We start from the raw sequence: 26,181 nt of genomic DNA on the forward strand, positions 1-26,181 counted from the left end.
GTGGTTCTTTCCAACAGATAGTTTTGTAATAAATCATTACACACAGATTTTCCCATTGGGGGAAAAAGTGCATTTCATTTTGCACCCTGCCTTTGGTAAAAAAAAAAAACAACCACCCCAAACCCTTGTTTAGAGAATGATTTCTTCAGAGAATTTTCTTCTCCATAACTAATAAGAAAGGCAGAACATGAGTACATTTTCAGCAAAAGTCTTATCTGTTAATTTAATATTAACAAAGTGAAATGAATTATTTTAATGCCAATTAACTTGTAGTTGTCCCTTATTAATAGTAATTTAGATTAATATTTCTTGGAAGCAGGAACATTGGGCTCAGTGTTACGTGCTTGGAATATCAACTGGAGAAGAAAACGCCACTTTGAGTCATGAGTTGAGCTCTTTCCTTTTTTTCGTCTTCATCTGGGCCCTTGTTTTTTCAGTCAAAACTCAAAAAGTACATCTTTTTAACGAGTGACTGTCTCTACAGGTTGCTAGCATAAAAAGACAAGAGGATCATATTAAAAAGGCTTAAAAACTATCCCATAAAAATTAGATTTCATGATTTCTCCAAAGCCTCCAGTTTCAGGGTCATTATATTGATATATAGATAGATAACCACCTTTAGAAGACTGCTAACAATCAAGAAGTGTAACATATTCTCTACATTCCTAGCATCTTCTTATTTCAATTAAAATAGGCCAATAGATCAAAATACAATTAAATTAAAACTATTCTATAGGATCCACCTTCCTATAAGGTCTGGCTGATGAAACTAGAGTATAATTAATAATAAATTTTCTTACCCACTTATTCTTCCAAAGGAGACTTAGCTTGGGAGAGAAGAAAGAAAACCCAGACATCTGAAATTAAATGTTATTGCTGCAGAAGGTGAAGGGGGTGGGGAATTAACCAAGGCAGTTGACCATGGCTTTAAGAGAAAGAAAGAAGGAAATTTTAGATTGAAAAGTTGCCTTATAGGTATCAGTAAAGCCATTTTGGGATTTCTATTAACTAGTGTCCACCTGATCTATATAGAAAGTTTGTTGCGTTTCATTACAAAACTCTCTCTCTCACACACACACACACACACACAAAAGCATGTTCATCCATTTTCATTGCAAAAGTAATTTCAAACTTCATCGGCTAAATGAAGATGAAACGGTGTATTATGGTTGGATCCAGGAGAAGGGGGGGGGAGGAGGGGAGGGAGGGATGCTCTATTTAAAAAAAAAAAAACCAACAAACCCACAGCAGGAAGATGCATGCAAGCGAACTTGGGAGTGTGAGAATAAAAAGGGATTTACCTTGAGCATCCCAGCAGATATTCCAGGAGGGTCTGGTGGGGCGGGCTGGGGTTGGGGGGAGGGATGAAGTCATGTCCATTTCTCGCAGCCCAGAGAGAGATCTGCTGGAGAAACTGTTTCCTATCATCCCTCTTGTGTGTTTGCCCAGAGAGAGACTGAAAGTTACAAATTGCTGCCATTAACTCATCAAACAGTCCCTCTCCCAGTGAACCTTGGCCATTGGCCAAGAGCCGGCCACGTGATCCCTCCTGCCAATGTATCGAATTTCAGCTGGCTTTTCCTCGGGCTCCTGGCCGGGGAAGTGCCCCATTTGACATGGTGCAAGGCGGCCCAGGGCGCGGGACAAGGGGGCTAGCGCGGGCGGGGGCCGGGAGCATGAACTCTCCGCCAGAGCTGGGCTGGGGGGGAGAGAGCCGGGCTGGCTACGCAGGGACCTGCCCCGGGGAGCAGAGACTCCAGCGTTTGCAGCAGAGGCCGCGCAACATCCGCGGTGCTGGGGAAGATCGCTGCGTGCCGGGAAGGGAGCTCCCAATTGCAGGGCCCCACCCGCCGCATATCCCCTCCCCGCCCGGCCAGCCCCATCCCTTCCCCGCTCCCTCTCGTTATCCCGCGGCTGGTCCCAGGCCCCTTTACGCCCCCAGCCAACCTCCAGGCGCCGCGTTCTCCCCAGGTTATAACTCATCCTGCTGCAGTCCCTACCCCCCCAGCTCTCCTGACCCCGACTTTCCGGGGGGGACCCTGCCCCCCTCCTCCTCCGCCTACCCAGCTTGCCTTATTGGACCCTGCTCCGGGGGTCGGGGAGTGGATCGGTACCACGCCTGTAGCCAGGACCCCCCCAGCTGTAACTCTCTGGTGGTGCCAGAAGATAGAGGGGACCTCTCTCAGGATGTTTACGGTGACACGAAAACTTTTGAGTGGATGAGAGTCAAAAGGAACCTTCCCAGAACAGGTGAGTCTGAGATAGAGCCCAATGTATTTAACTGGGGGTGGCAGATCGCTTGGAGAGACCAAGTAACGTCACTAGGTAATAAAAGTGCAAGATATTCAGGTGTCTCCACCACCACCACCTGTCTCTAAGCAGGTCTATTTGCCTTAAATTTTCTCTCCGTCATGATGTTTGTTATGATTAACTCCAAACTACAGTCGTTCTCCCGATCTGATCGTGACTTTCAGAACTTTTTTTTTCCCATTAAAATCGTCTTGCGTCTAAGATTACTGCTTTCTTTTTTTAAAAAAATCATTCAAGGGGAAACAAACTTTTATTTTTTAGAAAACACGAGTTAAGAGGAAGCTGACAAGTTTGTCTACCATTGGCCAGAATGGTCCCAAAATCAGTGTTTGATCTCATAGATAGATAGCTATAATCGTAAACATATATCAGATATGTATTTGATCTGTAATATATATACATATATAGTTTGAAATACATTTTGACCATGGGGATTCGGAATGTGTGTTTTTGAATTGGGTTCTCGTTTCCTTGAAAAATGAACCGTTTTTCAATATTTTAAAATGAAATTAACAGGAATCTGCCTTTTGTCACGTTTTAATTTAGGCGCGACAATAACACCTGTAAAAGTAATTTAGCCCCAAATAAAAGAGATGAAACAGCCTCCTACTTTTGTACAATTTTAGCAGGTTGGTAATTAGCAAGTCTGATTTTTAGTTCTGTGCGCTGGGAATTTAGCTTCAAAATTATTCTACAAAAAAAATCTGATCTTGACAACGCTCAGTGCATTGCAAAATTCAAAGGGTAGCAGTTATATTCGTTCAGATTACTCCCCAGAGGAAAGTACATGTATTATCTTTTTCAAACTGAGAGGCGGAAAAACTTTCTCCAAATATTAAGCCTTGTAATGAAACCATTTTCGGAACTCATCGATAAAATCAGGGTCTTAATAGATAATTACAAGTTTCTTTTTTACTTCCAACTATATCTGGCTCCTTTCATCATAAATATCTTCCTAGAGATTTATCACTGACATGTTGCTAAATATTGTATAACTTGAGGGATCTTTTTTTAAAAAAAAATCACAACTTTCTTTAAAATTACCATAGTAGAACCATCTATGCAAACAAATTCGCATTTGCTTCAACGGTTTTCCTGGAAAGTTTATTCCAAGCTTTTGCAAATTTCTGGGTGACGTTTTGTTGTTGTTGTTTAAGCTAAATGTTGTTACACAGTATCTCTAACTCACTGGCTGTGAAATGATGTATTTTCTCAAGTGGGAGGGGTGGGAAATGCACATTTCATCCCGGTTTTAACCTTGAAAAAGGCGATCGCTTGGGGTTTCGAAAGGAATTGATATTTTCAAAGGCAATCCAGAGGAACAACCCGAGATTTTAATGTTTTTTTTTAAATAATCAAACCGAGTTCACTGCCTCCAAGGGATTTCCTCCGCCGTTTGAGTTTAAAGTTCTTTTGACGGCAATAGACAGTGTGATTTTCCAGTTTCTTGGAGTCTGAGTGAAGGGGAACAGATTTTCCGCTTTGCAAACAGTGCACCAATTGATGTTTGCTTCTCTCCTGTAACTTTTCTGGTGTGGGTTTGAAGGCGGTGTTCGTGCAGTTCCCTCTGCTGATGATCTGGGTCTATAAACGGCTTCCATCTTCTTCCGAGCACAGGGGGAAAGTTCTTCAAATAACCAAGAAAGCGGCCGCGTGGGGTTAATATATATATTTTTAAGGACCAGCTAAAAGCTTTCTCTTTGTTTCGTGCCTTGTCTCATTGTTTCACCTTCAAGAGGGGAAGGAGAGGAGTCGGTTAACTGTCATTCACCGAGAGCAAAAATATAACAAGCTGGGGAAAGTTCTTTTTATTTTGCGGATACTGGCCAGATATATATAGATATAGATATAGATATATCTCAAAGAACAAGGATGCATTTGAACATTTGCAAAACGAAGGAAAAAAGCAAATAAGAGGCAAATGGTTTCAGATGTTTTTAGTGGGTTTCACATACATTGAAAATATTTTTTTTAATGTATGCCCATTTTTGAGCTAGATACAAAGGCGGGGGGGGGCTATTCTTTATGCTAAAGTCTAACAAGAAGTGTGTGTGTGAGAGAGAAGGTGAAAATTAGAAAGACAGAAGGAGACACAAAGGAATGGAAGCTTAGAGAGAGGGAGAGAGATTTGTTCTTTGATTCGAAAGTTAAGATGATGCTGATATGTAAACGCAAAAATTTAGACGTCAGACTCAACTCTGCAAAAACAGATGATCTGCTAAATCTCTGACTCAGCGCTGCAAAAAACAGATGCAGATGATCTCCCAAAGTGCATCGCTTTAATAGCAGGGTTAAGAAAGAAAGCCAGCTGTAAATGGAGATGCGAACTTCTGCGGCGGCCTGGAGCACGAGACTGTATCCCCTCAGGGAGGGGGGGACCGAGTGGGGCTCTAACAAGGCCGTTGGCCGCTCCAAGGGAAGAGTTGAAAGTGAAACTTCCTGGGGGTAAGTTATGGCACCAGGGAAGCGAATGGCTTGTAGGGGAGGCGAACCTGGTGCGTAGGGACCGAGGCAGAGAGGGAATCTGCTGCACCCCCTCCCCGTGGCTTCCCCACCCCTCTCTGCCCTGACTGTCTGTGAAACCTTCCTGATAGGCATTAGTGTCACTGCAAAGTGAAAAGCGCTGTTATGGGTTATTCCGCCCCCCCCACGTGTTTCCCTCACTCTGAATGTTTCCGGGGAGAGAGAGACAGACAGACAGACAGACCCGGCCCCTTTCTACCCATCTCTGGCAAGGTTCCCACCTTTCCTTTCCACTTAACCCTTGGGCTCCCGCATCCTGCGCGTGTTCCGCCGCCGCCGGGACCATTGGGTCAGCCGGATTATCGCAACCTGAAAACCCCGTGTGTGAAAACCCCAGAACAGGGCATCGTACCGCAAGACGGGGCGTAAAGTGCGCAGCTCGGACTCTTTATTCTCTGCGCCTTCCAAAATCCCAGGGCCGCCTGGTGCCTTTCTGGGAACTGCAGAGCGCAAAGGACTGAAGCCCGCGAGAGTTGAATCTGTTTGTTACTTGTGTTTTAGATAATGAATCTATACAGAATGAATTGATATAGACACCTACACACGCACAATATTTTATAACACACACGTCTATGTACACATATATGCATAATTAATATATATTCCAAAATATACGCGTATTACAATACATGTGCATTCTGCAAAATAATCCGGTATACATACATATCACTATTTTTCACTATATATATTGCAAGAGGCATGTACATATATACCTATTGCTAAATACGCTCATATTGCAATAGATGTAGTGGAAAAAAGAGGTACCTGTATCTGATTATTTTGCAGAATAAATGCAATTGGAGTATATTTTGCAACAGGGATCTATGCATATGATAAAGAAAGATAATGGAAAGTATGTGTGTGGGTGTTGGGGGGATATTACTCACGAAAAAGGTGTGTTTTATTGGGGGGGTTAAGAAAGAAAGTTAGCTGGAAAGGGAGCCTCCTAGTTACTAACCTCATGTGTTTTAATAACCATCTCCCCCCACCCCCTTTGTCTCCAGTGAAATCAGGGGACTGTGGCTTTGCTAGGGAGACAAACGCAGTCTCCCCCAGGACAAACTTCAGCACCAAGCAGCTGACCGAACTGGAGAAAGAATTCCACTTCAACAAGTACCTGACCCGGGCCAGGCGGGTTGAGATCGCCTGTGCCTTGCAGCTCAACGAAACCCAGGTGAAGATCTGGTTCCAGAACCGCAGGATGAAGCAGAAGAAGAGGGAGAGGGCGAGTTTCCCCGAGGGATCAGCTGGCTGCAATGGACCGGAGTCCTCCTCTGACAAATCAGACATCACCCCCCCAGCTACCTCTCCTAGCAGAAGCAACGAGGCTACCACGCCTCCAATCTGACCGAGGTTCTCGCTTTGTTAGTACTTCTGTTCTGATCTTGGGCAGAGAAACAGAAGAGAGACTTTCCCATCAGAAAAGATCCACTCAGCCCCCCGCATTCATCTTGCTGGGGAAGGGTGCAGTGCTCCTGGCAAACTTTGCAATGGACTTGGGGATGAAAGCACACACCAAAAACATGAGCAAAGACTTCCAGTGTCACCCCCATTACCACCACCAATAGCACAGGTGTCAGCATTGTGCTGTTAAATCGGTGTCCTTCCAACAGATGCAGGTGTATATTAACGAATGCCGTGCTTAAAAAAAAAAGCCACTTTGCCCTCAAAATTCGTAGCACAGAAGTGAATAGGTCAATTTTTTCCCCCCAAAACATGAACTTTTTACAAAAAATGCAGCCCACAAAAGGTTTTCACACACTCTCACTTCTTTGTGAGTAGTTGTGACTTTTTTCCACTAAAAGCTTCAATTAAATTTTTATTCACAATATATGTCTACTTTTTCCACAAAAAGTATCTACAACATCTTTAGTCACAAAAAGATTACATTCATTTTTGCCACAAAAAGGCTCATTTTTCATGGAAGGGTTCGATGACCTTTTTTTGCTAGAAGTGTTGACAAATTTTATGTTGACACATTATTCCCCCCCCAAAAAAGTTTTGACATGTGCTTTATTCACAATGAGTTTTGATGAAAAATTTTTCCACAAAAATTCTTGACAAAGTTGTTTTCGATGAATTATTTTCACGAAAAGTTTCACCCCTTTTTTTCCCCACCAAATGGTTCAATGACGTGTTTTCCACAAAAAGTTCTGACAACAATTTGGGGGTTGATTTTTATATTTTAGCTCTAATTCCAAATGTTCCTATTTCACTGAGCCCTTTTAGAAGGAACTAGAGCCATCATCTCTTGCATCCGACGAAGTGGGTATTCACCCACGAAAGCTCATGCTGCAAAACGTCTGTTAGTCTTTAAGGTGCCACAGGATTCTTTGCTGCTTTTATCTCCTGGGAGTAATTATTTTAGATATATGTAATACAGTTACATACCATTTTGGTGAAACTTCTAGGGAGAATAATGTTCTTCAGAAGTATTTTTAAGACTAAGACATTTTTCCTGAACTCAGCATTCTGGCCACAGACAGCCACTCTGGCCAAGGCTGGTTATCACATTTTCTTGACTGCCATCTCTACTCTTGTGTCCACACATCTAAATGATACCCTAGTGGGTGAGTTAACCTTCCCTCTGGTGTGATACTAAAGGGGCAGGAAAAGCCTGATCTCAAGCCCACTGAAGTCAGTGGAAAGAATCTCGGGGTCTTTAATGGACTTCGGATCTAATCCATCTGAAACAAGTTATATGCAGTATAATCAGTGGGCTGACACAGATATTTGATCAAGCAAATATGATGTTTCCCCCATCTTTTAAATGTGCTTTCCTAGGCCAAATGCACCTTCAGCACAAATGGATAGAAGAGGAAATGTGAGTTCAAAATCAGGCTTAGAAATACAAGAGACATGGTAATTGTGCTATAAATAACCCCCTCAGTCAGTAAAAGCTTAGAAGTGTATTATTTATTTTCACATTTCCGAGGTTCTTCATTAACATTTAAATCTCCTAACAGCTGGGAAGAAACGCACTCTTCATATTAAAAGTGGATTTAATTTATAGCAAGGAGTAGTTGAGTGAAAGCAACAAAGCAAATACGAAAATCGGGAGGGGGTGTCACAGAACTTTGACAGGACAGTGGTGATGGGATGGAGAGATGGGAATGGTTGCCTTTTAAAACCTTAATAAAGGATTAAACGGAGGCTGACATTTTATCAAGAACAATCAATAATAAATGTTATAATAACCTTAGGTAACGTTAGAGCCACTTATGCTGAGACAAAGTTTGCACACAGTGCCTCGCTTTGGAGAAATAATTGGTTAGTTTTCATCACCGTGTTTTTTTATTAATTATTATTACTATTAATGTTTTACTATCAAAATATATTTGAGAAATGCCTTTTGTGCATGGAGAATACTGGTTTATTTTCACTCCGATCATATATTACAAGAGGCTAACCCAATGAAAGGACTTAGGTGGCTTAAAAGGACATTTGATTAAAAAATATACACGGCATTCTTCAACAGCCACTGGATTTATACCAAATGTTCTGCTAACCAAACTTTCCCTCAGTCTTCCTTGCCACTCATCACTGAAAGGATTAATGGGGTGGTGGTGGGGTTTCAACACCTCTAAATAATACACCCGTCTGTGGAATTTCAGGCAGGACAATCCCCAGAAACTGTTGCCTTTTTAATCTTGAAATTTGCAGTTCACTCCATTTTGCTGGCAAAAAAAGAAAACACACATGAAACAATAGCTAGGAAACCAAATATGCTAATTTCCCACCAACGCTATTATTTTGTCTTTCCCTGTTGCAAAATTCTAATCACACTTTGGAAATGAGCTGTGAGTTGTTCACTAAAGTACTCATGTTGAATTAGGGTTGCTGCTGTGTTTTTAAATGATTTTTCCTCGCACTGCCATGTAACTAAATTTTTATCTTCTTGCCTGTTTAAAAATTCTCCTAATTTGTTATTTTAAATTACTTCCTGTGGAAAGAAAAAGGAAATTCAGACATTTTGGCGAAACCGCAAAATGTCTAGAATCAACACAGGAAAGAAAGAAAACTTTTAATTTAAAATGTTTGGAGATTGCAAGGTGTCGTTATGACCGCAATCTAAAACTGGCACGTTGTCCTTTAAACCAAAGATGTATAGTGAATCCAGCTAAATTCATGGAACATGAGACTTCTTTTGACACTGGAGAATATTTAAAAGGCATGTGAAAATGAAGGGAGCTATTGCAAAATGTCTACCTCTTATTTGCCGGGACTATCAGAATGTATGCAGTGTTGTTGTAGCAGTGTCGGGCCCAGGTATTAGAGAGACAAGGTGGGTGAAGTAATATCTTTTTTTGGAGCAACTGCTGTTGGTGAGAGAGACACGCTTTTGAGCGACAGAGCTCTTCTTCTGCTTGTCTCTCTCGCCAGCAGAAGTTGGTCCAGTAAAAGATATTTCCTGACCCACCTTGTCCCTCAGGACTGTCGGAAGGAAGATATGGATTTATTTATTGATTTATTTATTTTCTTTCAATATGAAGTGGAATGTGTGTTGTGGTGGGGAGGGGAAATGGACATGTGAAAGGATAACATTAAAAATGGTCTTGGTTTGATTCTATTTGTGTTACCTTATTGTTGTTCTTTCTTTTATTTACTATCTATGTTAAGATGGCACCTCGGCTCCCGTGAGTTGGAATCTCTACGTTACAGTGTGACTGGGCGCATTACACACATATTGTAATAGACAATTCCTGCCCCAAAGTCCTTGCAATATTGCATTGTGAATCTAACTTTCTCCCCTGCCTTGAAAATGGATCGCTCTGGAGCAAATTTGCTCCAAAGAAGCAAAACTCGTACAGCATTTTGGAAAACAAGTGGGGATCTGCAAAGATATCGTTCACATTTCAATAAAAAAATGGATGAAATTTCAAAATTAAAAATATATACACCAATCAGCTTGAAATAAAACCCCTGACCTCTGTTTGCTGTAAGTAGATAGATGGCAAGTGTGAGATATTTCATACCTGCTGTAGGGATAAATCCCTTGAGGCACGGACTGTGGCTTCCAAACTTCCAAATATGCACCACCTTCTTAAAATTGTTGTTATGTGAATTGCTGGAACATCAAGCTTAGGAGAGGAGAGGAGAGGGGTAGCTCAGGGGCTTGAGAATTGGCCTGCTAAACCTAGGGTTATGAGCTCAATCCTTGAGGGTGGGCCACTTAGGAATCTGGGGCAAAATCAGTACTTGGTCCTGCTAGTGAAGGCAGGAGGCTGGACTTGTTGACCTTTCAGAGTCCCTTCCAGTTCTATGAAATAGGTATATCTCCATATATTTGAGGGGAGGGATAACTCAGGGGCTTGAGCATTGGCCTGCTAAACCCAGGATTGTGAGTTCAATCCTTGAGGGGGCCATTTAGGGATCTGGGGCAAAAATCTGTCTGGGAATTGGGTCTGCTTTGAGCAGGGGGTTGAACTAGATCACCTCCTAAGGTCCCTTCCAACCTGATATTCTATGATTCTATGCAGCACAAGTGGTACATGTACTACAGCTGGGGAACCCCTGGTCTAGACTCATAAATTCCAAGCCCAGAAGGGACCATTATGATCATCTCATCTGATTTCCTGCTCATCACTCTCCAGAGAATTTCACGGAGTGATTCCTTCACTAAGCCCCATAACGTACAGTTGAACCAACAGCTTGTGATTGATTGTCCACAATGTTCGGTCACATGGTTGTAGGTGAGGTCTTTAGGTGTACATCACCTCTAACTTCTAGAATCCTAAGGGTACATCTACACTGCAGCTGGAAGTGTGATTTCCATCTTGGGTAGACATGGGTGCACTAGTTTTAACTGAGCTAACATGCTAAAATAGTAGTCTAGCTCAGGATGGCAAGAGCACTGGCACAGGCTAGTCACCAGAGTACAATCCCATCTGAGTCCCTAGGTCCATCCTTAGGAGGCTAGCCCTTGCTGCTGTAGCTACGCTGCTATTTTTAGTGTGCGGGCTTAATCAAAGCTAGCACATGTACGTCTGCCCGAGCTGGAAGTTACAGATCCAGCTTCAGTGTACGTGTAGCCCATGGCTCATGCTCATGTCTGCATAAAGCAGTGAAGTATTGGCAACCACAAGCCTGCCCACCCCATCACAAAACGGGCTTAAAAATCATGAGATTTAAAGCAAGAATAATACATTTGGGGGATCCCTTTAGTTCCCTTCTTGTTTCTGAGCCTTTCAGTGTCACATTTTCAGGCTTTTTTCCTGCAACCATGAGGCCAGAAACTTGCTATTTTCTAAAAATGATAGCTGAGAGGCTCACACAAATCCCATGATTCCAGGAGCTGGGGCTTTAAGAAAAACATCAAACTCATGATGAAATCACCAGATTTTGGCAACACTATGCATGGGGTACAAGCAAGTTTGGGGAATCCCTTAATAAGAAGGTCCTTTGCTGAATCAATTTCTTTTGTCTTAGCATTGTACACCCCAGATTGTGTCTACTGCATTTGGGCTTGTTAGAACATTTCATATTTTCTCTGTGTTGTACAGGCTTTATTCTAAAATTACAGCTGTCTTACAGAAAATCCATACAGGCCTACTCTTCCTTTCACCTCTGACCTTTTGACCTCTTCCTTGCCTGAGGACAGAGTTGACCCGGTCATTGACTAACCCTGAGTCAATAAGTCTGCCTTCATTAGCATAAAACATGAATCTAGTGGCAGCTTGACAAATTATAACTTCAAGCTAAAGATCTGCCAACTAGCTAACTCCTGTAACGACTATTTATCATTGGAAATGGTAAATCATAGGAATCTAGATGACTCAATTATTTGGGCAGAAAGAAAGAAAGAAAGAATTCTTCTTTGCGACAGGATGGTTAAAGACAAAGCCTTGCCCCAAAACATGAAAATGATCATGAAGCAAGGATTCTGTTCTCCCTCTTCCCAGATCTTTTTCTTTCTTTCTGTCTCTTTCTTTCCTCTGTGTCTGTCTCTTTCTTTTACTCATTCCCTCTTTGTCCTTCCATCTCATTTTTCTTTTTCTTTGTCATCCTCTCTTTGCATATCTCGCCTTCTCTTTGTCTCTTTCATCCTTTTCCGCTTTCTCTTTGTCTCTATTTCTCTTTTTATCTGTCTCATTCTTTCTTTCTATTCATCATTCTCTCTCCTACTCTCCTCTCCTCTCCTTTCTTTCTTTCCAGCTCCCATCCTCAGACACTCCCATTTTTCCAGCTTTTTCATCCTCCTCCTCACCAAATTTCTCCTTTTCCCCTGCGTGCTGCTTTGCTGATCCACTGCCCTAGCTGAGGAATTGACATAGAAGGGAGCAGAAGCTTTTTCCAGCCGGATTGGGGCCCACAGAGGGTCTAATCCATACCTCCAGGTATGAACCAAGCTGCCTTTGCCGCTGTTGAAATTGATGTCAGCAGCATTCACTGATGTGGCATCCTGCAGCTCCTCCACGGTTCATGCAATCCTTGGTCACTGAGCTGCGGATAAAGCATTATCACCCATTGCACGCTCCAGAACAAGTCTCTTCTCCGGCTTTGTTCATTTTCCAAAGGGAACTAGAATTTTAACAAACTTGCAGGCTGGAGACAGAGGGGTCCACATAGGAGAACTAGTCTGATTCCTGCTTTGCTTTGTGTCTGGTCCCAGGCACTATTCTCTTTGGCAGGATGGTGTGCAGACAATAGGCCACAATCCTGGCCTAGCTCCTTGCGATGCTACTGACTTCAAGGGGGTTGTGGAAGGTCTAAAACCAGGAGGGAAAGACACACTCACCCAGAGAAGGGGAGGAGAGTAAAGGGCAAGAAAGCATCTGACAGAAAAAAGCGTATAAGTGAAAAAGAGAAATCAAAGATCAAATCTTGTGTGGATTAAGCCAGGTTCAATTTCCTGCTCTGTGGGGATCAATTCTATTGTCCCGTGCGCTGGTGTAAATAGACAATAGCCCTCATTGACTCCACTGCAGTTATTCCAGTTTGACACCAGTACAAACCAGAGCCTTTAAAAATTAAGGCTAATCTCGAAGGCTGATTGCAGAATTGTAAAATGCCTGATATTTCGCTCCCTTCTGCTGTTTCGATAAATATGTCCTTTAAACCAGCCTTGAAATAAACACCTGGCCCTAAAATTACCCATGAACTCCAGGGCAAATGGCTTGTCCTGACCTCAGAAACACTGGTTTCCAATGGTGCAAATTTCTCTATCATAACTCTCAATTTGGGGCCAGATTCTCAACAGCCATAGCGCGGTTGAAGTCAATGGAGCCAGGTCCCCAGATGGTGTAAATCAATGTAGCTCCATTGGAAACAGATCCCCAGCTGGTGTAAATGGGTGGTAGCTCCACTGGAGTCAAGGGGGACAGATTCCCAGCTGGCAGAAATCAGCAGTAGCTCCATTGCAGTCAATGGAACGACATCGATTTGCGCCAGCAAAGAATAAGGTCCTTTATTTCTCAGGCAGTTGTGCTGACAGACACAATCCCCTCCCAAATTCCCGAGCAAGAGCATTTCACCCTCTAATTACATTTTATTGTTTCAAATGAAAAGAAAGGAAGGAAGAAAGAAAGAAAAAAGGCAAAGTTAACATGAAACACCACACGAGCACTCATTTAAAAATATACACTGCACTGAGATTTATGACTGAGGATGCTTCCTATAAATCAAGCCAGACTTTCTTTCCTCTGCACTATGCAGAAATGTAAACACCTGCATCTGATTATTTTTAGTTTAAACAGAAAAACAGGTGCAGACACCTCGGTTTTCAAAACAAAGAGAATAAGAAATTTAAATAGATATCCATGCAAGAATATATGGTTGTGAATGTGTGTGTATGTGCACATGAGCCACTAATTTAAATATTATCAGGGACTATTACCATAAATACTCATATAGACTCAAAAGAAAAATTCTTATGTATATTTCCATTATTTATTATTATTTCTATTACCATAGTGCCTAGGAGCCTATCTATCTAATCATTATAAAAATATATAAGCTCAAATTTATCTCTGGTGAAATTCTGTGAAAGTCAAGGAAGTCTGAAGGATTATATACATAGAGAGAGATAGATAGATGGGTGTGTATGGGGATAGATAGACAGACAGATAGATTTTACCTAAGTGTGCTGTGGGCATTAAAAGTAATTTTGCTATGCTCAGCTCAGGGTTGGTGGTGCTCAGTGCATTGCTGCATCGAGAGACTGGATCGCCATGGTGGTTAAGGAGTAAAAGTGAGAGACAAGCTCAGTCCCCAACTCTGCCAAAGACTTCCTCTCCGGCCTTGGGCAAATCATTTAATTGCTTCTGAACAATGGGGCTAATAGTATTTTCCTAACCTCACTCTGAGTGTGTGTGTGTAGATTAATATGCTAACGACTGTGAGGTCTCTAGATGTCATGGCAATGGGGCGCCAGATAAGTACCTGCGGGTTTGTCTGCACACCAAGGGCAGAGCCCCTGTAACTCTGCCGCCGTTACCCTGCAGTGTAGGTGCAAACTACAGCGTCGGAAGAGGTTTCCCTGTCGCTTTAGGATTCTTCAAGTGACCTACCTGTGTCTACACCAGTGGGTTAGGTAACCATAGCTGTGCCACTCAGGGGTGTTGATTTTTCACATCAAGCTAGTTTTAAATGTTGAGTGGGCCTAGGACAGGGGGAGGGAGCGCTCAGTGGTTTGAGGATTGGCCTGCTAAACCCAGGGTTGTGCGTTCAGTCCTTGAGGGGGCCATTTAGGGATCTGAGGCAAAAATCTGTGTGGGGATTGGTCCTGCTTTGAGCAGGGGGTTGGACTAGATACCTCCTGAGGTCCCTTCCAACCCTGATATTCTATGATTCTAGGATAGATCCATTCATGAGCTCCAGGGCAGCTCCTCCCCCACCTCACATCCCCCATGAGCAGGTGTTCAGCAGGGGGCCCTGGGAGGGAGGGGGCAGGATCAAGGGCAAGGCATGCTCAGGAGAGGGGGCAGGAAGAGGCAGGGTGGGGCCTGGGGCAGAGCAGGGGTCAAGCACCCCCCAGCACATTCAAAAGTCAGCACCTCTGGAGCCACTTATTTTTTTGGTCTCGCATCATTCGTTATAAACTTGTGGGTCGAGCCTCTGCTGCTGTTGGCCTCGGAATACAACTGCCCTTCCCCAGCCGAAGGGTCCTTTCGCCCCCTACCCCTCCATCTGCTCACATCCCCCATCTCCATGGAAGAGCCTGAGATAGTCCTCTCCCACGAAGAGGCCATGTAGGTGTTGACTTAGCCCGAATCACCGCAGCATCTGAGCACCTCACACTCATTCGTGGATTTTACCCTCACAACGCCCTCCTAGGTGTCTCGTCCAAGGTCACAGAGGGAGCCCAGCTGATCTGGGAGTTGAAACTAGGCGTTCTGAACTCCTGGTCCATGGTCCGCGCAATGATCTCATGCCTGGCTCAGCTATTCTATTCTGCACAGGGTCTTATACTGTGTTCATCACCGTAGCCTCTGACTTTCACGTCAGGCCCAAGGTCACGCACAACCTCGGCAGCGGAGCCAGGAACCAAGCCGAGATCTCCTCACGCCAGCGCCCTAGCCACCAGCCTTACGGCTCCTAGACGTCTGATCTCCACTGGCTTCCGCGAAACGACTCGTGATTTACACCAGCACGAGGGAGATGAGAATCAGGCCCGAAGTGCCCTCTCCGCAGGAGAGACGCCAAGCAAGTTGGCTTGCGTTCTCATTTTGTCTAAGTGTGTCAGTGGGGGCGGGCGGGGATAGCGAAAGGTCCTTGCTTCAGCGGATTGTGAGGAGGAGATCAATAGAAAGAGACAGATTGGAGACACATTTCTATCACTCTGTATTGCTGGCTCAGCACTCCTTCCATTCCCTGCCAGGCCCAGGGAAGGCAGGTGCAGCCAACAGCTCCCTGCCTTTCCAATTCAAACAGGTTTCTAATCCCTCCACTGGAGGGTAAACAGCATTGAGTCACGCCTGGGATTAACCACACAAATATCTCTAATGTATTCAAATGCACTTCCTCAATACCACATTATAAACAGGGGTTACTAATGAGGAACAGCTAGGGCTATGGGGAATCATAATTACTTCATCCTGTGCTAAAAAGCAAGTGGCTTTTCCCTTTAAAGGATTTTTCTTTCTTCCTTTCTTCCTTTCTTTCCAGGCCAAGATCAGGGAATGGGAACATCTCATGTAAACTAGGTAGCCAGAGGGTGGGGGTGAAAAAAGATGTTTTTTATTGTAAAAGATGACATTTTTATTGTCTTTTGTATTGTGCCATTTCCTTTTTTTATTATAATCCAGCTCCAGCTTTATTTTAGCTGGTAACAGAAGTGAAATTATTTTCCAAAGAGATCTCTTTTTTTTTTTTTTGCATAGCTACATTGCCTTTTTAAACACTCTATTAGAAAAATATTGCTTAGCAGCTGGGATGCAGGCGCAGAGAGGGGGATAGGCGTGAATCTGGGATGGGGCGGGAGGCAAGCAATAAAAAAATAAAAGGAACCCATAAAGATTAATTATCTAATTAACTGAAACATAAAAATATAGAGAGATAAAAAACTGCCTTGCCAAAATTTGGTTGGGAAATTTGACACTCTTAGTTAGGGCTGTTGAAAACTGTGGACAACATTCTTGCTTCATTTGCCCTGGTGTAAATCAGGAGTAACTAGACTATAAACAGTGGGCCTGATTCTGGAGTAAATCTGGATTAATTTCCCAGTGTAAACCAGGAGTAACCCAAGTGGTGTCTGTGCAGCTGGTTCTGATTTCACACCAGCGTAAATCAGGATCAGCTCCATTGCCGTCAGTGGGGCTAGTTCCCATATAATTTACATCAGTGTAAATCAAAAGTAACCCCACTGGGGTCAGTAGCACTGACTCGGATCTCACTTGCACCTGTGTAAATCAGCAGTAGCTCCACTGCAGCCAGTAGGACGAATTCCCCTTTTACACCGATGTAAATCAGGAGTAACTCCACTGGAGTTACTCGGCCTGATTGTGCTCTCACACCTATGTAAATCAGGAGTAACTATTGACATCAATGGAGTTACCTGGGCTTCATTCTCATTTTGCCTCTTTGCACTATTTTGCCAGGAGTAACGGGGTTTTAAAGTGGAAAAATGTAACTAACACTCATTTAAAGGTTGTTTGCAGTGGCGGTGTAGCCGTGTCAGTCCCAGGGCATGAGAGAGACAAGGTGGGTGAGGTAACATCTTTGATTGGATCCATTTCTGTTGGTGAAAGAGACACGCTTTTGAGCTGCACAAGAGTTATTCAGGGCACTTCAAAGCCCCTTTTCACGTCCAGAGTCATGCAAAGTGGCCTTCTTGTAAATGTCAATCAGGCGTAAAGTAAGAGGTAGGCAACCTATGGCACGCGTGCCATAGGCGGCACGTGAACTGATTTTCAGTGGCACTCACACTGCCCAGGTCCTGGCCACTGGTCCGGGGCAACTCTGCATTTTAATTTAATTTTAAATGAAGCTCCTTAAACATTTTTAAAACCTTATTTACACTACATACAACAATAGCTGAGTTATATATTATAGACTTATAGAAAGAGACCTTTGAAAAACGTCAAAATGTATGACTGGCACGCGAAACCTTAAATTAGAGTGACTAAATGAAGACTCGGCCCAGCACTTCTGAAAGGTTGCCGACCCCTGATCTAGCTCCTCGTTCTAAGGGCCAGATTGTGAACCCCATGCGAGAACATGGTGATCGTTCCCGAGAAATCCTCGATTTGATTAACTTTCCCCCCTGGTTCCCCCTTTGAGAACTGCCCACCAGCAGATCCTGGGATTCTCCACTGTATTTGTTATTGACGCACTTTGTCAAGTTCCTGCCTGCGTTCGGGACTGTGTGCCAGTAAAATGGGGGTGAGACCTTTGTAGCAAGGGGGTGTGGCCTCCCTCAGAGACTGATGGCCATGCATTCCTACAACCAGTGATGAGCTGCCAAAATCTTAACAACCGGTTCCCTATAAAAAGTTCTGATTTAAGGGGGGGGGGAGCAGGGGAGAGGCCGGGGCGGGGGGAGACATACCCGTGGGGCAGGGGGCCCCTGCAGGGCTTGGGGCAAATTGTACCACTTGCCCCCCCGGCAGCCCTAGAGCTTGCAGACCCTCCCCCCTTACCTTGCCGGCAGCTCAAAGCAGCAGGACGACTCAGGAGCTCAGCTGAGCTGTCCAGCTGCTGGCTATGCTGCAGCTCTGCTGGGGGGAGACATCCTCATGGGGCCAGGGGCCCCACTTGCCCCCTCCCCTTCCCTCCCCTCTGGCCAGCCCTGGAGCTTGCAGCAGAACCTCCCCTGCCTTGCCAGGCCTCTCAAAAAGCGGCAGCAAAACGACTCCGGAGCTCAGCTGAGCTGCCCAGCTGATGCCGGCGACTGGCCCCACTGCAGCTGGGGGGAAAGCGGGGGAAGGGCTGGGGGAGCCTCAGCCTCCCCAACTGGGAATCCTGGGAGCAACAGGATGGTCCGGCCCGTGGACCGGAATTCTTTGCCCACCTCCTGGCCCCTTAACAACCAGTTCTCCATGGAGGTCTAATTTTAGCAACCGGTTCTTGGGAACCTGTGAGAACCGGCTCCAGCTCACCACGGCCTACAACATCCCTCTTTTATATGTGTGCTGTGCTCAGTGGCAGATTCATGATTTTGCCGCCCTTAGGCTCTGAAATAATTGCCGCCCCCGGCCCCATATAAGCTTGTTTTCGTTTTTTTACAAATTCATTTGAACTAAAATGAATCTAAATATCGTTAAAATAATTGAACATTTACAAGTTTTATTATAAATAAAATTACAAGTACAGCAGACCCTCGCTTGAACGCGCGTCTGTATAGCGCGATTTCGCTTATAGCGTGGGACTGCGCATGGATCCAAAACTGAGAACTGCTTAATTTCTTCCTTCTGCTCATATTATTAACGTTTAGGAGTCTCACGAGTATGTTTACTAAATGGCGTCGCGCCGTCATTGGTGGTTTCAATACGCGCTATGATTGGTAGAATCGCGGCGTCACTGATGCCGCAAATACAAAAATGCAGCTATTATAAATTTGCCGCCCCTGCAAATTTGCCGCCCTAGGCCTAGGTTTTGTCAGCCTAGGCGATAATACGCCACTGGCTGTGCGGCTTAAAAGCCATTTTGGATTTGATCAACTCAAGGATGGTGGTGATAAACTCCTTAATGTCGCTTCTATGGGCCGGAAAGGCTTGGTCTGTACTATGAAGTTATGCCCGCCTAGCTATGTCGGCAAGAGATGTGAAAACCTGCACGCAGCCCACAGCTACGCTGATGAAAACCACAGTGTGGACACAGCTATGCTGACAGAGGTTAATGTCATTTGAGGAGGTGTTTCTATGTTGGCAGAGCTTCTGTCAGCATCCGCTATGTCTACACTGGAGTGCTATGCTAGCATAAGGTCTGTAGCGTAGTTTTGGCCAAAGCAGCTTCATCTTCCTATGTGGAAACTGGGGTGCTTTGGGGTTCACCCCGACCTGTATGGGGTTCATTTACCACCTGCCTTGCAATTGTGGATGCTAAAATGCTATGTTGTCATGACTCACAGCCCTGACCTCAACAGCCAGCATACAAGTATGCAGGTCACCCCCTGGCTTCCACCATCCAGTCGCTCTTTGCAGGGGGACCTCGACAACCCTTCCAGCCCCAACTGTCTCCTAGAAGAGTCTTTCTGCAGTGCTCAGCCCGCCCCCAGCACTGTAGCACTCACAACACCTTAAAGGAGCAGTGAACTTGTAAGGCGACAGTACACAGCAGCCTGTTACCTTAACTGGGGTTAACACACCCTTCCCATCAATCACAGCACGGACTGGGTTTATAGTAAAAGTAAAACACGTTTATTAACAAAGAGACATAGGATTAGGTGATCCCAAGTAGAAGAAATAGGAGTGGAAACGGTTACAAACAAAAGTGAAAATACGCTACTAAGCCTGAAACTCAACTTAACAAACTCAAGTCTTTTGTTCGATATTTCCTCACTATAGCCCTTCTTCCAGCATGCCTGGTTCGCCCTTACCCAGGATCCAATCACAGAGCACAAAGCTTTTGGTTTTCTTTGTCTCAGCAAGTGAAGGGTAACTTCGGGATTCTCTCCCCCTCTCTTTATAGTCCAATAAACCCTTGAAGTGTATTCTTCTGCAGTGTATCCGCAGGTACAGTTCCTTTCCTCTGCTGGGTGTGAACGCCAAACTGTCTGGTGTAGACGCCCTGCTGGCTCCTCCCCAACTGTGCTTTTTTTACAGTGCAAACGATCTTCCTGCAATCTCCATCACAAATGATTAGGCAACTGTCCTTGGCCACACCTCGCTTGAGGTGTCAGCTCCTTTCCTTTGTCTGGAAAAAGCTGTTCATCAACTTCCCCATACGTGCCCGGTTTACGCAAGCAAGATTTAGTCACGTATTTCCAGCACTGCTATACAATTTGTTGTAGGTTAACAGTCCATATGTCGTGCAAGAACATGGGCAACGACTCCATGGGTGCTCCGGGGCTGGAGCACCCACAGGGAAAAATTAGTGGGTGCTCTGCACTCACCGGCAGCCAAGCTCCCTGCCCCCGCACTCCACCTCCACCTCCTACCCTGAGTGTGCTGCGTCCCTGCTCCTCCACCTACCTCCCAGCGCTTGCGGCTGCCAAACAGCTGTAGCAAGTTCCAGGAGGGAAGGGGAGGGGAGCGGGAATGTGGCGCACTCAGGGGAGGAGGCAGGGAAAAGGCGGGGCAAGAGCAGGGATTTGGGGAAGGAGTTAGAATAGGGGCAGGACTTTGGGGAAGGGGTTGGAATGGGGGTAGGAGGGAGTGGGGCAGGGGTGGAGTTGGGGCGGGGCTGGGGGTAGACGGGGGGTTGAGCACCCACTGGCCCCAGTAGAAGTCGGCGCCTTTGTGCAAGCATATTAATGATTATGGAGTTATCCATTTCCAATGCCTTTTCGATAAATATCATGACAACAGTGTGCGAGGTGCACTGAGTGTGTCAGGCCTGACAAGAGTGGCTGACACAGCTGTGAACTACCAACAGGCCTCTGTATCCCAGACACTCCATGGTGCAGGGGCTGAAGAGGGTTTGGCCACAGAGCACACTGCACTCCAGCTAGTCTGGTTTCTGGATGGTTCCACGGGCACTGTGGAAACCAAAGCATCAGTTAGAGCAGCCTCTGGGGCTGCTCTGTCTTACACCAGAGGCCAAAGTGGTCTCAGGATCTCAGAGGATTGAAGCCAATGGGCCTGATTTAAGCTGCACTGGCACAATCAGAATCAAAGCCATAATCCTCAGGTCATGGGTAAAGAGTTTGGGGAGAGTATTTGCCACTTGCAATGAATGCCGTGCATGCTAGACACATAAATCACGTGAGGATGGGAACTGTCTATGATTCCTTGACTGTAGGCTGCATGTAACTAACCACACAACGCCACTCTCAAACACTGACTATTGCAACCAAAAATACCATGTGGACTTTGCTGTGGGTGAATATTTGAGCATTCAAGACAAACACTTGGGCTGAGATTCTGAAAGAGATATGGATGCCCAGCTCTTATTAACATGAACTGAAGTTCACATTCATGAATTCATCCTCATGAGAAACCCATGAGATACTATTATCCTCCTTTGGGAAACTGAGGCACGAAGCAGTGACACGACTGGCCCAAGATCACACAGCAACTCTGCACAAGTCAGGCTCCAAACTTAATCATGAGATTGGGTTAAAAATCATGACATTTTATTTAAAAATAATACAGGTAGGGTTCTTTTTCTTTGCCTTGAGACTTGAGTATGTACCGGGATCATGTTTTCAAGCTTGTCCCCGCACACATGAGGACGAGACATTTGTTTTTTTTACGTGAAAGCTGAGATTCTCAGGTAATCACTCCAGAAGCTGGGGCTTTAAGAAAAAGATCAGCTATTGTGAAACTCATGATAAAATGGTGAGAGCTGGCAACACAAGAGTTTCTGCCAGAGCTGGGAGCTGAATGCAGATTTTCTGCCCCATAATCATCAGGCTAAATGGCCTGTGACCAGATCATCAGGCTAAAGTTGATCTGGAAAAGAAATTTCAGTTCTGTGGGAAATTCTGATATTTTGAATTTGGGTTTAGTTCCAAACTCGAATGAAGAGCTGAACTGTCAACACTTCTTGTGGAACGAAGATTCTGAAAATGTTTGATTCCAGATCATTGAACCATTTCATTTCAATAATGACAAAATAATAAAAATCTACATAATAAGATTCCAGAATTATCAATTCCATGCGGCACTCTGAAGCCTAGAATGTCTGTTGAATCAGTGCGACGGCTGAGAGCTACATTTGTTCAGAAGATCACCAGATTCAATCATCACTGGGATTCATGGTCTGCTACTGTTGAATTTTAAGTTCTCAGCCATTTTTGGCTTTTTTACATGCACGAATTTACGAACTCTACCCAAGTGACAGCTACTAGCATAGTGTAAAATATTCAATAATAGTATATAACATATTAAATACAATATATAAATCTGTGATTCAAATTATTACTGTAATACAATATTAAAGTTGAAACAACCGCATCGACGTGAAATGATTTTATCGTATTGAATCGGAACTTTTTGACAGTATCGAAAATATCATCAAAACACAGGGCCGCCCAGAGGATTCCGGGGGCCTGGGGTCTTCGGCGGCGGGGGGCCCTTCCATTCCGGGACCCGCCGCCGAAGTGCCCCGAAGACCCGCGGCGGCCCCCCCCCCCCGCCGCCGAATTACCGCTGAAGCGGGACCCGCCGCCGAAGTGCAGCCCGGTCTTCGGCGGCGGGGGGCCCCCCGCGCGGGTCTTCGGGGCACTTCGGCGGCGGGTCCCGGAACGGAAGGGCCCCCCCTCCGCCGAATTACCGCCGAAGACCGAGCTGAACTTCGGCGGCGGGTGCCGCTCCGTCTTCGGCGGTAATTCGCCAGCGGGGGGTCGTTCCGCCCCGGAGTGGACGGACCCCCCGCCGGCGAAGACCGGGAGCGAAGAAGCTCCTGCGCCCGGCCCTGCAAGAGTTTTCCGGGCCCCCCGGAGCGAGTGAGGGACCCCGCTCCAGGGGCCCCGAAAAACTCTCATGGGGGCCCCTGTGGGGCTCGGGGCCTGGGGCAAATTGCCCCTCTTGCCCCCCCCTCTGGGCGGCCCTGTCAAAACAAGCACATTGCTGTTAAATGTTTCAAGTTAATCAAAGCTGCCTTGTTCAGTGGAAAAATATTCCGCTGAAAAATTTCAACCTGCTACGAGACCGTCCTTTCTCTGACAGCAGACCTCCTTCAAAATACATTATCTATAAACGGTTGGATCTCAGCGCGCTTTGCAAACATGAATTAATTTAGCCTCATAGACTTAAGGTCAGAAGGGACCATTATGATCATCTAGTCTGACCTCCTGCACAATGCAGGCCACAGAATCTCACCCACCCACTCCTGTAACAACCCCCTAACCTATGTCTGAGTTACTGAAGTCCTCAATTTGTGGTTTAAAGACCTCAAGGTGCAGAGAATCCTCCAGCAAGTGACCCTGTGAGGTTGTTCAGCATCACTGTCCGCACAGAGGCATGGAGTGTGTGTCTACACGAGCACTTGGAATTTTTGGAGCATTTTGGAGCATGAGCTTTCGTGGGTGAATACCCACTTCGTCGGATAAATGGACACAAATCAGATATTAGGAATGGCAATATACAAAAACCTGTAGGAGAACACTTCAACCTCCCTGGCCACACAATAGCAGATCTTAAGGTGGCCATCCTGCAGCAAAAAAACTTCAGGACCAGACTTCAAAGAGAAACTGCTGAGCTCCAGTTCATCCGCAAATTTGACACCATCAGCTCAGGATTAAACAAAGATTGTGAATGGCTTGCCAATTACAGAACCAGTTTCTCCTCCCTTGGTTTTCACACCTCAACTGCTAGAATAGGGCCTCATCCTCCTTGATTGAAGTAACCTCGTTATCTCTAGCTTGCTTCTTGCTTGCATATATAAACCTGCCCCTGGAAATTTCCACCACTTGCATCCGAAGAAGTGGGTATTCACCCACGAAAGCTCATGCTGCAAAACGTCTGTTAGTCTATAAGGTGCCACAGGATTCTTTGTTGCTTCGTCGGATGCAAGTAGTGGAAATTTCCAGGGGCAGGTATACATATGCAAGCAAGAAGCAGGCTAGAGATAACGAGGTTAGTTCAGTCAGGGAGGATGAGGCCCTCTTCTAGCAGCTGAGGTGTGAACACCAAGGGAGGAGAAACTGGTTCTGTAGTTGGCAAGCCATTCACAGGTGGCTTGCATAGATGGTTAGGCATCTGTAGCCATGGTTTAGCTAACAGAACTGAATCCAGAGAGATCCTGCTTCTGGTTCCAGAGTTCCCCAGTTCAAGCCCTCTCCATAGCCTCCCAGGGGTGATGTTGCAGTAAGAAGTGGGAACAGAAGTGGTTTTGTAGAAAGGAGGTGGGACCGGCAATGTTCTGGGCCTTCAGTCTTGGCTCAGGCCTGAGAGCTGGCGCTTCCCGATTAGACCCAGACAAAACTTTTATTTTTAATGAAAAATGCAGATTCAGCAGCACCCAACCGTTTCCCACCTTTCTCTTGGTTTTGCCAAATTGGTCATTTCGGGGGGGAAGAGGGAGTGGGAGGGATTCCCCTCCCTGCATTGAAACATTTCAACATGTTTGAAATGAAACATTTGCATTTGAGGTTTGAAATGACTTTGTTTCAAAATTTCTTTTAGTTTCATTGGGGGAAAAAAAATGAAAAAATGCTTTTAAAAAGTCAAAATCGAAATAAAACATTTCATTGGACCTGATTGGGGTGGGGGTCTTTTCAATTCACCTAAAATTTCGAACATTTTTATTTTCGGTCCAACTTTTGAGGTGTCAAAATTGCCAACAAACACCAAAAACTGCATTCCTCACTTCTAATCCCAGCTCAGGAATTGACCTCCTGTGTCCCTCAGGCAAGTCACTCACCTCATTTTTAAAGAGGGATAGAAATATTTGCCTTGCAGAGGTGTTCTACTCCACTGACATCAGTGGCACCAGAGTAGTCAGGGATTTGGTGCACATAAAAGCCTTTGAAGATGGCAAATACTACATTAAGCCCAATCCTGTGAGGTGTGGCGTAACCCCTGAGTGGTGCCGAATGTTGTTACTGATGCCAAATGGTGCTGATTTCCACCCTGGATATCCTCAGAGCCACACAGAATCTGGAAATATTATCGGCTGGCATTTTCAGACTGATCTCTGGGAGCTAGGTACCCAACCACTATGGACAGTGATAGGGTGAAATCCTGGCCCTATTTAAGTCAGTGGGAGTTTTGTAGTTGAATTCAATGGGGTTGGAATTTACTCACCGATTTTAAGGCCAGAAGGGAGCATTATGACACCCTGCGTAACACAGGCCAGAGAATTTCGCCCAGGGATTCTTGCATCAAACCTGTAACTAGAGCTGGGCGCAAAATGATTTTCACATCCCATGTAAGCATTCGAGATTTTTTAACATGTCCTGTTCCGCATGAGGACAAAACCAAGACCTTTTGCATGAAAAACCAGAGAGAGAAAAGCTGCCATCCCCAGAGAGCCAAGTGCCTGGTAGTCAGGACAACTTATCTAGCAAGCAGAGGACCCAAGTTCAAATCCCTCCTCTGTCTGATTCAGAACTGGGCCTTGAACATAGCTCTCTGTGACGGGGCGCGACTCACCACTGTGGCACCTCCTGCTGGCTGTCCGGGGAATTAGCACTGCACCCTCTTCTGGTGGAGTCTCGCCCACTGTCACCTCTGTTCCTGGACCCATGTCACTCCCAGGACCACAGCATCCTCTTCAGTGACTCTGGCCGTGCCACACTCTGTGTCCCCCCACCCCCCCTTCTAGGGGGACCTGCAGGCCACTGTCCGGCCACTCCCTTCAATGGCAAACTGCAGTCCACTGTCTAGCCACTTCCTTCAGTGGCTCCAGCACCCTCTTTGCCCTTGCATCAAGGCCTCAGCCTGCAGATCCCTGCAGCCTACCAGGAGCTGCCTTTAGCAATCTGGGTCTCTTCCTGCAGCACTGCTCGGTCCAGGGTGCTTGCTGCCCTCCGCCTGCAAGGCAGCCAGTCCTCCTCCCTTCTCTAGGTCCAAGGAGTGATTGAAACTCCTCTGTTCTGCAGCCCTTCTTATATGGGCCAACCAGGCCCCGATTGGCTGCTCCTATAAGCCCTTCTGTGATTGGCTGCCTCCTGTGTAGACTCCCTAGGGCTGCTTTTAACCCCTTTTCTGCCAGTGTGGGGCAGACGCCCCATCACACTCTCCTACATCTCAGCTGAATGTCCTAGTAACTGAAAATTCCAAGCAGGACCTGAGAAAGTTTAATCAAAACAGTGCCTTTCCTATGGAAAAAAATTCAGTTTAGACAAAAAGTCATTTTGGT

At 45.4% G+C, this 26,181-nt stretch overlaps 1 protein-coding gene and 1 long non-coding RNA gene across 3 annotated transcripts; one reads left to right on the forward strand and one right to left on the reverse strand.

The window, feature by feature from the left end:
- Positions 1–1,676: 1,676 nt before the first annotated feature.
- LOC120391080 (homeobox protein Hox-B1-like) lies at positions 1,677–8,215 on the forward strand. 2 transcript variants are annotated; one of them, XM_039514389.1, is made up of 2 exons: positions 1,677–2,250; positions 5,838–8,215. In XM_039514389.1, exons 1-2 carry the CDS (start codon positions 1,677–1,679, stop codon positions 6,179–6,181), a joined length of 918 nt encoding a protein of 305 aa, XP_039370323.1. In that variant the 3' UTR covers positions 6,182–8,215. The 2 variants fall into 2 exon arrangements, 1 of the variants encoding a protein (XP_039370323.1); XR_005591219.1 differs by lacking the exon at positions 1,677–2,250 and adding an exon at positions 4,622–4,755 and having other exon boundaries at positions 5,838–5,924.
- A 178-nt stretch (positions 8,216–8,393) lies between these two features.
- On the reverse strand, positions 8,394–25,874 carry LOC120391084. Its single transcript, XR_005591221.1, has 3 exons — positions 25,473–25,874; positions 9,810–9,914; positions 8,394–8,510 (listed from the first exon to the last, which is right to left on the reverse strand). It is a non-coding gene; the product is annotated as an uncharacterized LOC120391084 (long non-coding RNA).
- Between the last annotated feature and the right edge of the window lie 307 nt (positions 25,875–26,181).

The sequence above is a fragment of the Mauremys reevesii genome, linkage group 25 (genome assembly GCF_016161935.1).
Source record: "Mauremys reevesii isolate NIE-2019 linkage group 25, ASM1616193v1, whole genome shotgun sequence".
Lineage (NCBI taxonomy): Eukaryota > Metazoa > Chordata > Testudines > Geoemydidae > Mauremys > Mauremys reevesii.